A 15,921-nucleotide genomic window follows, 5' to 3' on the forward strand; every position below is an offset into this window, starting at 1 on the left:
AATCGATTCCACATTAATTTAACATGTATGTATGTTATATGTATTCAGGTTAAGCAGCACCTATGTGCCTTAATGTGCATATAAAGGACACAGACCAGTTTTGGTTAGTTTATAGACAGGCCTCATGTGAAAGTTGACAACCTCCACTTCACTCACTGAGCTGCAGAAGCTGCACTAGCACTGTACTTTTATGAACAACTAGTTTTATTGATGTATGGTTCATTCTGATTTCTGTTTGTGGGAACTGAAACACCCCCTATGACGACATCAACTACTTTGTCATCATCCCTATTGATTTTGTAATATAAAAGGGTCTTTTTTAACCATGTTATAACAGTGTTCCTTTATTTGCTATGTTTCAGTGCGTTCATGTATGTTTTGAGTAATACTAAGAAAGTACTGTTCTGTGTTTGAGGTTTGAGTGCTCAGAAAATATCTGTTTTAACCTACCTGTCTCCATCCCTCTTCTTACTTACACTATTTAAAAAATAGACTTTATATTATTGAGTTGTTTTTATTCCTATTAAGCTTTTAAAGTTCTTATAATGCTGTTCCCAAACAGTTTCCTGTAATTGTGCATTTGCATGTTTCCAGTATTCTGGGCTCAACAAACATGGAAAAATAAGTGCTATGTTCCTCTTAGTGTCAAAACACACATTTTCATATTCAAATTTCGAATACAGAGCCTTTTGACATTATATCTGTTTATATAACTGTAAAGCAAGGAGCACTGAAGCAGGTCAGAGAGACAGCAACCAACAGCAGGTGAGTACTTTCTATAGACTTGTTAAAATCTACATATATACTCACATGTACTCACATGAAACTAAATTTACAATGTACCATCATGATAATATAATGTAACTCAATGTAGAGAAATCTAAGTATCTAGATTACAGAAGCCATGTAATAGAATATGTAGGTATTCAGTATCCTGTACATACATTAATGTGGTGTATTTTCAATAAAAAAAAAAAATAATAATGTAAGAAAAAAAAATGATGTGACATTTGTAACATGAATTTATTTGTTTTATTATTGTATTTATTATATATGTTTTGTATGGTTTTTTTTTTGTTTGTTTTTTTTTGAGAAAATTCATCAACTTCATCAATTTGACATGAACTGAATTCTTACTATTTGCCTTTCAGGAGAAAATGGAGCCTCTTCTATTTCTACTTGTGTTTGGTATGTGTGAACATTTATTTATTCCCTGTCATGACTCAAAACACCTCTCATATTTAGACATCTATTATAACAATATGTCATCATGAGTCTGACTTTGGACTGCAAGATGAATCAGTCAAATTGAAATCAAATCAATCAAATAGCAATTTTCATTTGATGTATTATAATCATCTAAAACTGTGGCATTTTCTTGGTAACAGAAATAAAAATCATACACTGCCATGTACTAATTTTAATTACGTTTTCAAAGTTAAAAAGTGTTTAAAATGTGCACTGAAATCCTACCACATTCAAATTACTTAGTTTACATATTGTACTTATTTATTTATTTATTTGTTTATTTATTTATTTATTTGACTTATGTATGCTTATATTTGGAACCAGTCAGTGTCCTGATGTAGACCTGGTTTGGTCCTGTTCTAAAACTGGTTTAGTTTAGTCCAGATTTTTATGTGGTGATCGTGCAAACACACACTCTGAACCAGAGAAGCAATGTCTGGAGTGAAGCTATCATAGTTTTATTGTGTGATTATGATGGTCTTTTCTCTCTTTATAGGTCAGATCTCTTTCTCAATGTCTGAATACCCTGTGTACCACTTCATTGAGGAAAAAAAACATGGCATGAAGCTCAGGAGTACTGCAGAAAAAATTACACAGACCTGGCCACAGTCAACTATATGACAGACCTGGAGAGACTGAAAAAAGTTGTAAACGGAGGAGGAGGCGTATGGATTGGACTTCATAAAACCAGCGACAACCTCACAGACAGGAAGTGGCACTGGTCTCAGCCTGGAGTCAAGTACAATGAAACAGAGGCAAACGGTGGAAAACAACGGAGCCAACGTATAATGGAAACACCAACATTTCGTGAAAACTGTGTTGTGGTCAATAAGAACAATGGTCACTGGAATGATACGAGCTGTTCAAGGAATGATAAATGTTTCTACTGTGGTAAGTTTACTCCCTGCTACTAAACACAGGCCCACCTTTAAACACCCAATGTTAAAGACACTGCACTTCCAATATCCCTTTATTTAATTCATGTCCTTATTTGGCCTTATAATAAAGATAATCATCATCATCACAAAAAACAGAAAGCATTTATTCATAAATATATGGTCAGTTTGGATCCTTCCTTTATTAACTTTGTGTCAAAGTAGCAATGGAGCCTATAGGTGATGACAAAAGTTAAATTAAACGCACAGTTCTTTTTATTTTTAGTACATGTTACAGCAATAATTAAAAGGTGCTCTGTGTACCTGTGAGGCTCCATGGAGATGTTACTGCTGTGCCGGGAAGGTTCGACAATATGGTTTTAATAATCAGGTAAAACTATATAGATTAATTAAAGGGCCAGGTCTGTGGAGAGACAACCCCGGTCATTGTAAAAACACATGCTTATCCTAGTATTTTTGAGAAATAAAAACTATATTTGAATAAATGAAAGACAGATATGTTTAATGCCATACTGTGAAACATTCCATGCAAATATTTCAAGCCATCAAACACCAGAGAAGTTATAGTGCAAATATAAAATGATTGTAATGTACATGGTATCTGCCCCTATGACAGTCTTTACGTTAAACTTGTATTTGTATAAATGTGTATTTATAGTAAACAGTATTTTCTCATTCCACAGTGTCGTCCAATGGTACAATTTTTCCAGGCAGTGATAAAATGACCTGGTTAGACGCTCAGACATACTGCAGAAAAAATCACACTGACCTGATCAGTGGAACAGATCAGTTAAACTTGATTCACACTTCTATGATGACTGGAGAGGATATTACTGGATTGGACTTTTCAGAGACACCTGGGGCTGGTCAGACGGTAGTGAGTCTTCTGTGAGAGTGTGGGATCAATGGAAGGAAGTTTTATTAAACAATCCAGATCAAAATAAAAAAAAATGTGCAAAACTGAGAGCAAACAACACAATGGAGCTCGAATCTTGCGAAACGAGAAATTTCTTCATCTGTTATGACGGTAAGCTCTATGATGTGGTAAGACATGTAATCTCTGCACAGACAGGGGTGTGGGGCTGGGGGTAAAGGGTGTTTTCACAGGGGCCAGTGCAGCGAGGGGCCCCTCACAAAGACTGTAAATGTGCATTCTTGATTAGACAACATGTGGGTCGTGTGGGTGTGATTAACCAGACCCTAGAATTTGGTACTTGGTTGCATTTACATCCATGGGAGGGGTTCGACTACTCATTTAAGTCACCATCATTATATTTTGCGTAGGTTTTTTTTTTTTTTTGGGGTGAAATTTTACATTTTATATCTTGGTTGGACAAGGGCAACAGATGACATTCTTGAATGAATTTCATAGCTGTTTCTTAGCAACCATAATAAACAAGGGCCAACACTGTACAGTATTTATGTTTGAACTAGTAAAAATAAATTATATAACACCAATAGTTTGTTAAATTAAAAAAAAAAGGTTTAAACTGCCACAGATAGATATTCTGATTTAGAACTCATCACTACTTTCTGCTGTTGCAACACAAAAGCATATTCCCAACTTTCAGAGGCCAGAGCATTCACTTTACACTAATGCTAACAACAACTACCATGTAAACAGTGCACTTCCTGCTTTTCAGACAGTAAGATGCTTTAGAATTGAGCACAGAGAGTACACAGCTGGCTTATTCTAATCTCTAGACCTGCGTGTACAGTATCTATGTACTGGGGCAAGGCACATTTTGCTCAAATACATAGAAAACATTTGGGTACAGCTGCTTTAATGCAAAGCAGAGTGCAAGTGGTGATAAAAGTAGACTAATAAAATAGACTTTAAAGCTCTACTATGGAACTTTTTAGGTGGAGGGTGAGCCATCTGTTTATATCCAAGAAAATGATAATATTTTGCCTCACTCAGTGAGGAATTAAACTTATCTATCTCCAAGGAGACAAGCAGGTGATGACACTAAGCCAATGAGAGCTCAGATCTGTGGAGAGGCAAGTTTGTTGACCATGAGAATGCATGCTTTTCAATGCATCTCTGAGCAGCAAAACCCATAATTGAATTAATATAAGGTGAACAATTCCATGCAAAATTATAACATTTCCACAGAGACAAGCAGCTGGCATATTCTACACTTGAAAAGTTACATAGGGCCCCTTAACATGTTTCCTATGTCCACACAGACCTCCTCATCCTGGTGAACGAGAGCAAAACCTGGGAGGAAGCTCTGTACTACTGCAGACGACACCACCGTGACCTGCCCTGGTTCATCGATCACACACACCTGAAGAGAATGGCCCAGGAGAGAGCCAAGATGGCCAACAGCGACGCCGTGTGGGTGGGGCTGCACTATACCTGCTTTCTGGAGGCTTGGATCTGGGTGAACGGTGACTACGTCTCTGACACCGATAAGAACTGGAAGCATCATGGTAAGAGTGAGTGTGGAGTGGCTGGAGCCATGGAGAAAGAAGAACCCAACCTGTGGGTCAAGAAGAATTCCTGGGACAAACTCAACTTCATTTGTGTGCGTAAAAAATAAAATGGTTACTAGTTTAGTGGTGTTACATTTAAATTGTGTATATGACAGGTTAGAATCATTTCACAGGTTAGAATCATTTCAGTTTCATATATATATATATGTGTGTGTGTGTGTGTGTGTGTGTGTGTGTGTGTGTGTGTGTGTGTGTGTGTGTGTGTGTGTGTGTGTGTGTGTGTGATGGAAATTTGAGAAAACACCTTTAGTGTGTTGAAACAATGTTTAAAATATTGTGACAAAAATGTTTCTTGCGTGTAAATTGTGTCTCACTTTTGAATAGAACTCTGGGCTACTAGTGGAACTCTCTTAAATAGCCCGTTCTACTTCCTGTAATTTTCAACATATTTTTCAACTTTTGTACACAAATTGCGTCCTAATTGGTGTAAAACCATAATTTATGTTTACACCAAGTACTATCATACCCAAATCAGACATATGCAGTTTAATAGCGCCATTTATGCATGTACATTGTGTAATAAAATGAAAAGCAATTTAAAGTACCTGTATGAAAGATATTTCTTTTTAATCACGTGTGTAAAATGCCCTTGATGTAAAAAGTTGTGCCTCTGTAAATTGAACATGGTTAATGCATGGGGTTAACGCATAGAACTCTAATAAAATCTAAGATAAAATAAACTAAAATAAACTCATACAAAATAATAACTAATAACTAAAGTAAAATAATATAATAAAATAATAAAGTTTTTAATCATATATCCATGGGTTAACGGCGTCAGACCATTCGTCAGACCGGTGCCATCGCTGCTACCTTTACATCAGTAGCTATTTCGCAGATTCCATAATATTTTCATCTTTAAACTATATTTAAAAATCTAATCAGAACATGTATATGGTAAAGCTATGAATACATACTCTATATATCCATTGTGTGATTTTATTTTAATATTTTAAGTTTGTACGCTGTGTGGAAATAATAAAGTAGCAATAAAATAGCAGTGTACGTTGGTGCGGGGATTACGCAGGGTCATTGAACGTTGCATTTTCCCCGCATCAACCGTCTCGCTGCCGCTTCTGTTTACTCAGGTGTGTGACCGCGTTTGTGTGGCTAAATGTGGAAAAAACGAGAAAAATACAACAAAATGCACCGTCACTGGAATATTTTAGCACTATCCTGAACCTGTCCTGGTGGTTAGCAGGCACAGCGGACGCGAAAAACGCCTAGAAACTGAACACAAGGCGGATAGGGACAGCTGGGGTTATCGTTAGCAGCAAAAGGCAGGTGTAAGGCGGCTTTGATTTAGCCGTGTGTCCGCTTGACTTTTTCACGGATATTTCACAACCAAAATATTCATGAATTGGCGTTTTTTGAACCTTATAACCATGGATTAATGTCAATGATCATTAAATTAAGGTAAGCATATGTCTAGCAGATTACAACTGCTTTGTATATGGGAAGCTTATGATGCGCACAGGAAGTAACGTGAACTGTACTAAATAATGTCTCGTTTTTTTGCTATTAAAATGTCTTAAATTTACCCCTTACATGTTACGTGTAAAAACCTGACCTGATACCGTGTCTTTTTATCATAACACACGAGCAGTTGTTAAGGTAAATTAAAGATGCAAGCAAAATAAATGGCTATGTAAGTTAGTTTCACTTTCGTTTTTTTAATCAAGATTTTAAAATTTTGTTAAAGGTCTTACTATATTTTAAATGCTGGTACATTACAGTTAAAATAGCCTGTGGTGTAAAATGTTCTTTAAAACCTAGTATATTTTGATTTTTGTTGTTAATTGTCAGACTTGTCTATCTCAACTTCCTGATTTAAATTGTATGGTTGAAGATTTAGTTCAGTAATTGGTTCATTATTGCTTTTGTTTTTAATTTGCATTGTCCCTTTAATAAATAAATACAAATAAAAATGTTGCTGTCTAAGCCGAAACTATATTGTCACTTAAAATTGTTAAAGGGCCCATATTGTGCTATTTTCTGATCTATGTTATAACCTTTTGATGTCATGTGATACACGAAGTGCTCCACTGTGTTTTTAAACTACATTCACTTTCACTCGAATCACCTGGATAATTTCAACCCTAGGATTTCCAATCTCAACTAAACAAAAGGTAAAACTGTTAACTTGAAAACCACCACATGGCATCACAAGGTGGAACAGAGCATTTTGATCTTTAGAGATGTACACAGACTAAGGTGTGAATGAAACAAAACACAACTCCAAGTGTTTTTGACGAGGTACCAACATTTTGACATGGCTAAAAATTCACAAGGGTCAATTTTGCACAATACAGGGCCTTTAAAGTAAAATTCAATCAAATATAGTTTATGTCTCAATATTTTATAAATCTTTAGAATCTTTAGTTTTCATAGTTACTGCAGAGACTTGAATAATATTAAAATATTATTTTTTATATTTGCCTATTCATAGTTTACCCTGTTTGAACCCACTTATCTATTTTCCTGGAAGAAGAGGTTCAAAGCTCTACTTCACTCTCTTGTTTTATAACCACAGCCACAGGGTACATATACAATTTGCATTTTATTTCGAAGTCCAGGAGCAGTTTATCAAGTTTTCCCCATGTACTGTTTACCATTGTTTAATATATTTATAGGTTATCATACAAAACTGACTCTTGTGAGCTTTAGGCCATGTAAATGTTAACTCATGAAAAACACATCTGAAGTTGTTTTTTGTTTCAGTCACCCATGTTTGAGTAACCATTTATTATTATTCTGTCTACATTGGCAAAGCTCAAAATGGTCTGCTCTACCTTGTGATATCATAAAGTGGTAGTTTTCAAGTCAACAGCTACTTTTACTTTTAGAAATTGGCAATTCCAGGGTTGAAATTATCCAAATGATTCTAGCGAAAGTTTATGGAGTTTAAAAAGACAGTGGAGCATATCCTGTATTACCACATGATGTCACAAGGTGGAACAGAGCTTTTTCGTTTTTAGAAAAGAATACAGCCTACATATGGAGGATTTGTTTGTTAAACATGTGTAAATGAAACAAAATGCAACTACATGTATGTCTGTGATGAGAAAACAACATTATAACATAGATCAGAAAATGTAACTTTAATTTAAGATTATTCTAATAAATACAGAATATATTCTAATTTTGCATATATTCAGATCAACTATTGCAATATTATCCATGTTTCTATATACTGTTCAGTCCTAAGCTGCACTATGTAACTTTTCTGGTGTAGGGTCTGCTTCCTGCTTGTTTCCATGGATATGTTGCTTTGCCAGAATGCGTGTATCATTCATTCATTCGTTTTTCAATATAAAACCATAAATAAGAAAACGAAAAAACAATGATACACGGATTTGCCAGGAATCTCCCACAGTACTGCATTCCACTTCTTCAGTATCACCACCAAGTTGCTGGTCAGATCTGTGCAGAGGCAAGTTCAGTCATACAAACGTATGTAGTTGATTTGTAGTTGAAGATAGTTCAATGCCATACTGTGGAACATTTCAGGCAAAGCAATAGTGACAACTCCATGGAGACAGGCAAATGACACACCAGACCATGCTCTAGAAAAGTTACATAGTGCACCTTTAATTAAGGCTGCAAGATTAAACAATTTGAACAAATCGGTGAGGCTAGAATCTTAGAAGTAACAACAAACAACAAACTTTCCTGTGTTATTCTGCATGAAACCTGCTAACCCTGTAGATTAGACCTGTACAAACAAGTTCTGAAATGCTGTTTGTATTAGTTAGAAAAATTGGGAAAAATATGTAATTGCAAAGAGTTCAGCCCTACCTTTAAGTATCTAAATAATAAAAAAAAAAAAAAAACACTTTTCTTTTTTGTGTTTACAGGTGACCGCTGCTTTACAGTTGCAAGTGGACCCGATTATTTTTCACTGGAATAATTTCATCTGAATACTATTGTTACTTGTTTCGCTTGTTTCTTTGTTGTTTTTGAGGCTGGACCATGGCTTCGGGTCAGTCCAGTGTGTTACAGGAGGAGCTCACCTGTCCTGTTTGTCTGGACTTGTACCGTGACCCACATTTACTCCCCTGTGGACACAACTTCTGCAGAACCTGCCTGGACCGACTCAAACGCCAAGCAGATAGAGGCCGTTTCAGATGCCCGGAATGTCGCGACAGTCACCGGTGTAGCTCCAACTTCCAGAAAAACTTCAAACTAGCTAATATCGCTGACGACTACAGGCACAGACGGCGACAAAGTGCGTCTGCCACGGCGGGTTTGAAATCACAAGAGGGGGTCTCGTGTCAGGCCGCACAGCAGGCTCGGGCCGTGTGCGCCGCTGTGCCCTGCGACTACTGCCCCCCGGTGGCAGCAGAGGCCAGCAGCGCAGAGTGTGCAGTGGCAGAGGGGGCGGAGGGAGCAGGTAAGGGTGTTCAAATATTTGGTTAATTAGTAATGTTTACACAATATACAACAAAACAGTTGTAAGAGTGCATTTTGATGTGATGACCTCTGGGTGCAGGCTCTTCTCAGGAGGTTGGCGATCCAGGTAAAGGTTTTGCAGTGAAGACGTGTTTGAAGTGTGAAGTGTCCATGTGTCAGGAGCACGTTCGGCCGCACCTGGAGCTGCCCGCCTTCAGAGAGCACCCCCTCACTGAGCCCATGAGCGACTTCTGGAGGAGGAAGTGCCCCGACCATGATGAGGTCTACAGGTACAACACAACACTGCTCTTACACTTCACTTCAATCCAGACAGATTCATGGAGGCCATACATGGGTTATTTGGGTGTAGTGTCTTGCCCAAGGACACAATGACAGTATGCGCTGGTTGAACATAGCAGATTTAGTCATAAGTCACAAAACCAACATTTCAAAGTCAATGTTGATTTTAAGTGAAGTGCTTGATAAGCGAAACCATTCCTGATAACCCGGCAGAGCCCAACTGATATTACAGCGCTAATAACATTGTTCAGGAAGAGGAGGGACTTTTAGCCAGTCAGGGCCACCCACTGAGAAACTTTTTTTCTACCATTATAGTATTATTCTATAAAATACAGGTACAGGTTTGTGTTAATTTGATTTTTGTCCATTATACATTAATGCAGTTTTTGTATTAGTTAATTTGACAACTGTAATAGAAAACTGATACACATATTCATATCCATTTGAGTTCCTGACTATCCCACTGTTTGTTGTGTTTTAGATATTACTGCATGGACGACAAAGTGTGTGTGTGTAACGCCTGCACCATAGAAGGAGGACACTCGGGTCACACCATCAAAACACTGAAAAACACCATGAAAGATCTTAAGGTACAAATCTGCTCTTTCAAACTTCATTTTAGTTTTGTTTTCACTTCTCCCTTTGTTTCTGTGTGGGTTTGACAGCTTGTTGTTCAGCTATGGTATTGTTCTGTGTGAAGTCTGGAAATATCAACAATGACAGAATGAAAGTGGACTCTTTTGTGTGTTCAAACAATTCCTCTCACTTTAGAAAGTTGAAAAGTTTCTAGTTTTTAGAGTAGACTAAGCAGGACCACATCAGGTTTTAAAGCAGGACTAAACCAGAGATACAGTAGGACTAAATTAGAAATGTAGGAATAGACCAGGACTAAACCAAGATTAGACCAGTGGTACTGTTGGACTGAATCTGATCTAAAACCACCTTGCAACTGGAGGTGGTAGGATGGACTGATGCCACAAATTGGGAATAATGCATGAATATGTATACAACACTAGGTATCATAAATTATTGCTCAGGTCCAGATTTCTTTTTATTGCAGTTTAATGGAGTTATTTGGCTTGGAGCAGGGGTCAGTAGTTGTATATATATATATATATATATATATATATAATATATATATATATATAGAGAGAGAGAGAGAGAGAGAGAGAGAGAGAGAGAGAGAGAGAGAGAGAGAGAGAGAGAGAGAGAGAGAGAGAGAGAGAGAGAGAGAGAGAGAATATATATATATATATATATATACATATATATATACATATATATATACATATATATATGTATATATATATATACATATATATATATATATAATATATATATAGTAATATATATATATACACATATATATACATATATATATATATATAGTATATATATATAACATATATATACATATACATATATATATATACATATATATATATATACATATATATACATATATAATATACATACACACACATATATATATATACATACATATATACATACATATATATATACTATATATACATACATATATATATATATATAATATATATATATATATATATATATATATATATAGAGACACATAGACTAAACCAAGACCAAACCAGATAAATAAAATAAATAAAGACAAAATCAGACAGCAAAATACTAAATTGTCAATTAGTTTTTATTTATTCAGATAAATACAAATATACCTACAAATACTGGACTATAATTTAGGCCCTATTTTTCCTGTAGTTCCTATAGAGAAGCATGCAGCCTGTTGTCATGTGGTATTAGGTTGGATTAGCTGTGTTGTTGCTAATCTGCCCCTCTCTGTTCTAAGGTGAGTCTGGATAAACAGATGTACCGAGTGGAGCGCAAGTTCAGCCTGGCAGAGAAGAAGCTCCAGGAGCAGAAGGAGAAAGAACGACAGAACAAGGTACAGCGGGAACAGAGGAACAGAGGACGAAAGTGTAACACTGTAAATCACCCCAAACTGCAGTACGAGGATCAGTCCCCTTATCAGCAACTATATTATTTCAATATTATTAGTTGATAAATCAAGCAATATTTTTATACATTAGGAAAAAAAAAAAGGTGCACAATGGAGGGTATATCGCCTGCTTGTAGATTACCCCTATCTTCTTTGAGACAAGCAGGAGGTGCCACCAGGCTGAATTACAGGTCAGATCTGTGGAGAGGCGACCCCAGCTCACAGTGAGAATGCAAGTACCATATTGTCCGCACTATGTGGCGCTCTGGATTATAAGATTCACTGTCATTGAATGGTCTATTTTCGAACTTTTTTCACAAATAAACCACACCAAGACTTTAAACGAAACACACAACAGATAGATGGCTCAGTCGAACTTTGTTTGTCGCGTTCACGGTGACTCTGGGCTTTGTTCAGTTGTGGCGTGTAGGGAGGGTGCTGTCTGGGACCACTGGATTGTCGGCGTGTTCGCAGTGACTCAGTTGTTCAGTTGTGTCTAGAAGTGGCACATTGCACTCGCTTTTTTGGTTTGTTCCTCCATTCCATTCCTCGTCGGCGTGGAGTGATGAGTGTGGCTGCGGGTGTTTTTCACTGTGAGGTCGCTGTCTGCTCCGTGCGTGTTTGTGTGCACTGTGGGTGGTGCAGCTTTGTAGTTTACTGAAGTCGTGCTGGGACACTCGAGTGGATTCGTGTATGGGGCGCTCTGGATTGCGGGGCGCGCAGTCGTTTTTGATGGGGTTGGAGGCTTAAGAGCGCGCTCTATAGCCCGGAAAATACGGTATTTCAGATTAATAAATTTGAGATGTAAAGGGTTGAATATAGCATTTACAACTGTTTAATGATTTCAAATAACTGCCAAGTGTTTCATTCTGCTATTTATGTTTCATTAATTTATCTATTTTAACATATTGTTCATTTGATGATGGAATTATCTTGTTTTTGGGTTACAATGCCGTTTATGTAAAGTAGTGTACATTTTAACATGATATTGTCTGTAGCAATATATCAACTTTGAACATTTGTTATTCTGACAGGGTTAGATGAAAGAGTTTCCAGACCAGTTCCTCTGTATGGAATATAAGAAAAACATGCATATAACTTACTATGATGTTCTCTGAATCATATGCCCTTTCCTCTGTCTCTTTCACACAGAAGTTCATGGAGGACTCGGACCAGAGCCTGACCCGACTGGGGGAGGACCTGAAGGCAAAGGTGCTGCGCTTCATTGGGCGTTTGAGGCAGTGCAGTCGGACGCACTGGGACACCAACGGCCCCGCCATCCAGAAGAACATCTCCAGGATCGGACAGGACCAGGCCCGGCTACAGGAAGTCCGCTGTGGCCTGGAGAGCCTGCTGCAGGAGAGTGACCCCTTCAGGTTCATCCAGGTACTGCTGTGTTTACTAAAGACATGTTTGGTTGACTAAAAAGGGGACATGACAAAAGCTCTCAAAAACTATTATGCATTTATTGTATCTGACCCAAAACTGCGTTGACAAGACTACAAGTGCACTGGAGTTCATGCAAAAAATAAGACAACCAACGCGGTACTGATTTCACAGGCGTGTAGTTATTTTGTAGGACGTTAGAAAGTTAGAAATACTAGAAATTGATTTTAATAAGTTTAGTTATTTGTAGTTTATTTTGAACATATAAATATCTGAATTTTTTATATTGAGAATTTGTTAAAAAAAAAAAAAATTGTGATTGATTCCTTGGAAAATATTCAGAATGTTAGTGAGATTGCAACTCACAAAACCCATAAACCCAGAATTTTCAGCTAAAAAATTTCTTTAGTTTTTTGTTATTTCCATATTACAAAATGTCACCCCCATGAGTGACTGCTATTTTGTGTTTACTATTTCAGGCTTACAAGACAACAGGAAAACAGTAAGCATCTCTGTGGTATTTCTAAATGTAAAAATCTATAAGAATATGTAAAAATATAGATTTTTCATAAAGGTGCCGTCGCCAGCTGCGTAAGGACCTGTTCTACCCGGAGTACGTAGACATGGAAACAGAGGTGCTGGGCGTCATGATGGAGGATGAGATGAGGAAGTTTCTGGACGAAGAACTGCCCTGCCACATCACAGCAGCCATCAACTCCCTCTGTGAGACTGTAGAGCTGTCTTTACTTTCTATTTGCACAAACTTGATATGAAATAAACCCATTTAAATCAGGAATAGGGAATATGTAATAAGGTTTTAAGTCATGTTTCCTTTTTATTTTCAATCAACAATTTGTGTAGCTCTTTTAACTGGACAGTACAGTTTAGCACTTTTGAAACTGCTGCTGAAATGCTGCTATTGTTACTTAACACCTGATGTCATTAACGTCTCCTGAGGGTGCGATGTTAACTGGAGGCACGGCTCTGACTGAACACTTTAATCTGAGTTTTGCTTTAACACAATCTGACCACTGGTTTATTTTTAAGATGCACACAAACCACTAGAAATACATAAGACTGCGTTTCTTACTAAAATGCACAAAAAAGGACTTGGAAAAGGACAAAAAATTGCATAATAACATATGTATATCATTAATGCAATCTGTCTCTGTCCATATTTGTAGGTCTGTTCTCGGACCTGGAGGAGGAAGAGGAGGAGACAGAAGAAAATGAGGACGATGCAGCAGAGGAGGACGACGATGATGAAGATGATTTTTTGGATGACAGCAGAGAGAGAGAGAGTGAGGAGGATGAGAGGAGAGAGAGAGGAGAGAGAGAGAGGAGAGAGAGAGGAAGAGAGGGAGAGAGAGAGGAGGAGAGAGGAGAGAGGAAAGAGAGGAGGAAGAGGAAGAAGGAGGAGAGGAGAGGAGGGAGAGAGGAGAGGAGAGAAGAGAGAGAGGAGAAGAGAGTGAGAGAGAGAGAGAGGAGGCGGTGAGGAGAGAAGGAGAGAGTGAGAGAGAGAATAAGAGAGAGTGAAGGAGAGAGTAAAAGGAGGGAGCCAAGCAGCTGGTTAACTCTCAACTGGAAAAGTTCCATAATGCGCCTTTAATTTTGTCCATATTTCCTGCTCCTGGCTCATAGGAGGAGGAAGGGCAGGACCACAGTGAACTGGGAGATGACACCTACAGCCCGAGCCCCGAGGAAGAGAGAGGAGGAGGAGGAAGAGGAAGATGAAGAAGAAGAGGAGAATGGAGAGATCGTGAGAGGAGTGTGACAAATGACTCAAACTGCACACTTGTTTTGCACTTCCAATGTTTATACAAAACACAGACTTAGGGGGCTGAGGTCAGATGACGTCAGTGCGTTCTTACAGTTTAACACTGAACTGGAGGACAGGTCCTATTTCTACGGTAGAATTTGCTCTTTAACTGTCAGAAAGCAGATTTGATGACCTGATTTATGACTTATATATCTGTGGTTACTGGGCCTATCCACACGAAACAAAAACTGGCACAAAGTTCAACAACAGTGAAATTATTTTCTTCACAACAGCTCTATTATTCAACAAGATGTGGTACTTTTCAGTTTTTCTCTCACTTACTTTATTCCGTAAGATTAATATGGAAAATTTGTAGAACCAATTCTACAAAGGTTCAACATTTGCGGATTTCAAATATTATATTTCTTTCAAAAACAGTGAATCACCCTTAGAGTTATACAGGCCCCAGCCCTCCATCTGAAGTTAAAACATCATAAAACTCTAAAATGTGAATATGATCATTGTGTTTAAGCTCAGTTATTAATAAAAATCCAATCATCTGGAAATGCAAACACATGTCTGCAAAATTAAACCACTTTTTAGGAATCTATTTTTTTTTCCTATGGTATTTGAAGGCAGCATCTTTTCGAATGTACTTTGGCATTTACACACCCTCTGCCTCACTGGACTCCTGCCAATGTGAACTGCTGCAAACTTATTAATACAAGGTGCTTTACCGTAAACACAAGAACATGTGATTTTACGATGGAAGAACGTTTTGTGCAAGTTTGGAAATTGTAGCATTTTTAAAGGAAAACAATTTAAGTTTTGGAATGTATTTTGAAATATTGCTCTGCTTCTTGTTTTAAATGATCTTCTGTATCATTTTAAGCACGTGTTTCTCCACTTGACATAGATACAAGCTTAATGCATGACTTGAATCTAAAATTGAGAAAGATTGTGACTCATTTTAAAGGCGCATTATGTAACTTTTCTCTACAGCAGGGTCTATCACCTGCTTCCGCGACCTTCTTCATGGAGCTATGCTATTGCTATGCTTGGAATCTTCCACAGTACAGCTTTACATCTATCTGTCTCCATGGAAACAAACAGGTGGCACTACCAGGCCAAGCTTCTTATCTTCTCACTTTTTTAATAATAACACCTGTAAGTGAATTAATATCATACTGTGGAACATTCCAAGCAATAGCATCACCATGGAAACAAGCAGGTGTCCAGAAAAATTACATAGTGTAACTTTAAACATCTGAAATGCAAGCCAAAGAATTTGTTCCCCAGACTCATTTTCTTAGCATGTTGTATTGATTTGTGCTTTAACATGTTGCATTGTTTAAAATGTAATTTATGTATTGGTATTGAGCCTATGCACTGTTCACTGATTATTATAACTTTGTATATTCCAGGTGGATATGGTGATGCTATCTTGCACTTTA

The 15,921-nt window shown here is 37.4% G+C and overlaps 1 protein-coding gene and 1 long non-coding RNA gene across 2 annotated transcripts; both read left to right on the forward strand.

Moving 5' to 3' along the window:
• Positions 1 to 650: 650 nt before the first annotated feature.
• LOC110171963 (uncharacterized) lies at positions 651 to 2,040 on the forward strand. The gene is made up of 3 exons (XR_008632563.1): positions 651 to 765; positions 1,152 to 1,188; positions 1,745 to 2,040. It is a non-coding gene; the product is annotated as an uncharacterized LOC110171963 (long non-coding RNA).
• A 3,532-nt stretch (positions 2,041 to 5,572) lies between these two features.
• Positions 5,573 to 14,375, forward strand: zgc:92594 (uncharacterized protein LOC436996 homolog). The gene is made up of 10 exons (XM_055156185.1): positions 5,573 to 6,059; positions 8,608 to 9,036; positions 9,136 to 9,325; positions 9,817 to 9,925; positions 11,173 to 11,268; positions 12,475 to 12,708; positions 13,188 to 13,210; positions 13,283 to 13,431; positions 13,893 to 14,009; positions 14,350 to 14,375. Exons 2-10 carry the CDS (start codon positions 8,616 to 8,618, stop codon positions 14,373 to 14,375), a joined length of 1,365 nt encoding a protein of 454 aa, XP_055012160.1. The 5' UTR covers positions 5,573 to 6,059; positions 8,608 to 8,615.
• Positions 14,376 to 15,921: the final 1,546 nt, after the last annotated feature.

Source organism: Boleophthalmus pectinirostris, unplaced genomic scaffold (assembly GCF_026225935.1).
Source record: "Boleophthalmus pectinirostris isolate CB_2022bp ecotype Guang Dong unplaced genomic scaffold, ASM2622593v1 HiC_scaffold_20, whole genome shotgun sequence".
In the NCBI taxonomy this organism is placed as follows: Eukaryota; Metazoa; Chordata; class Actinopteri; order Gobiiformes; family Gobiidae; genus Boleophthalmus; species Boleophthalmus pectinirostris.

What these genes read in the sequence shown, in the direction of transcription:
- zgc:92594 (XM_055156185.1), top strand. Translation starts at nt 8,616, where the DNA reads ATGGCTTCGGGTCAGTCCAGTGTGTTACAGGAGGAGCTCACCTGTCCT. An exon ending in GACCATGATGAGGTCTACAG is followed by an intron (nt 9,326 to 9,816) that starts GTACAACACAAC and finishes GTTGTGTTTTAG; the next exon opens with ATATTACTGCATGGACGACA. An exon ending in TGACAGCAGAGAGAGAGAGA is followed by an intron (nt 14,010 to 14,349) that starts GTGAGGAGGATG and finishes CCTGGCTCATAG; the next exon opens with GAGGAGGAAGGGCAGGACCA.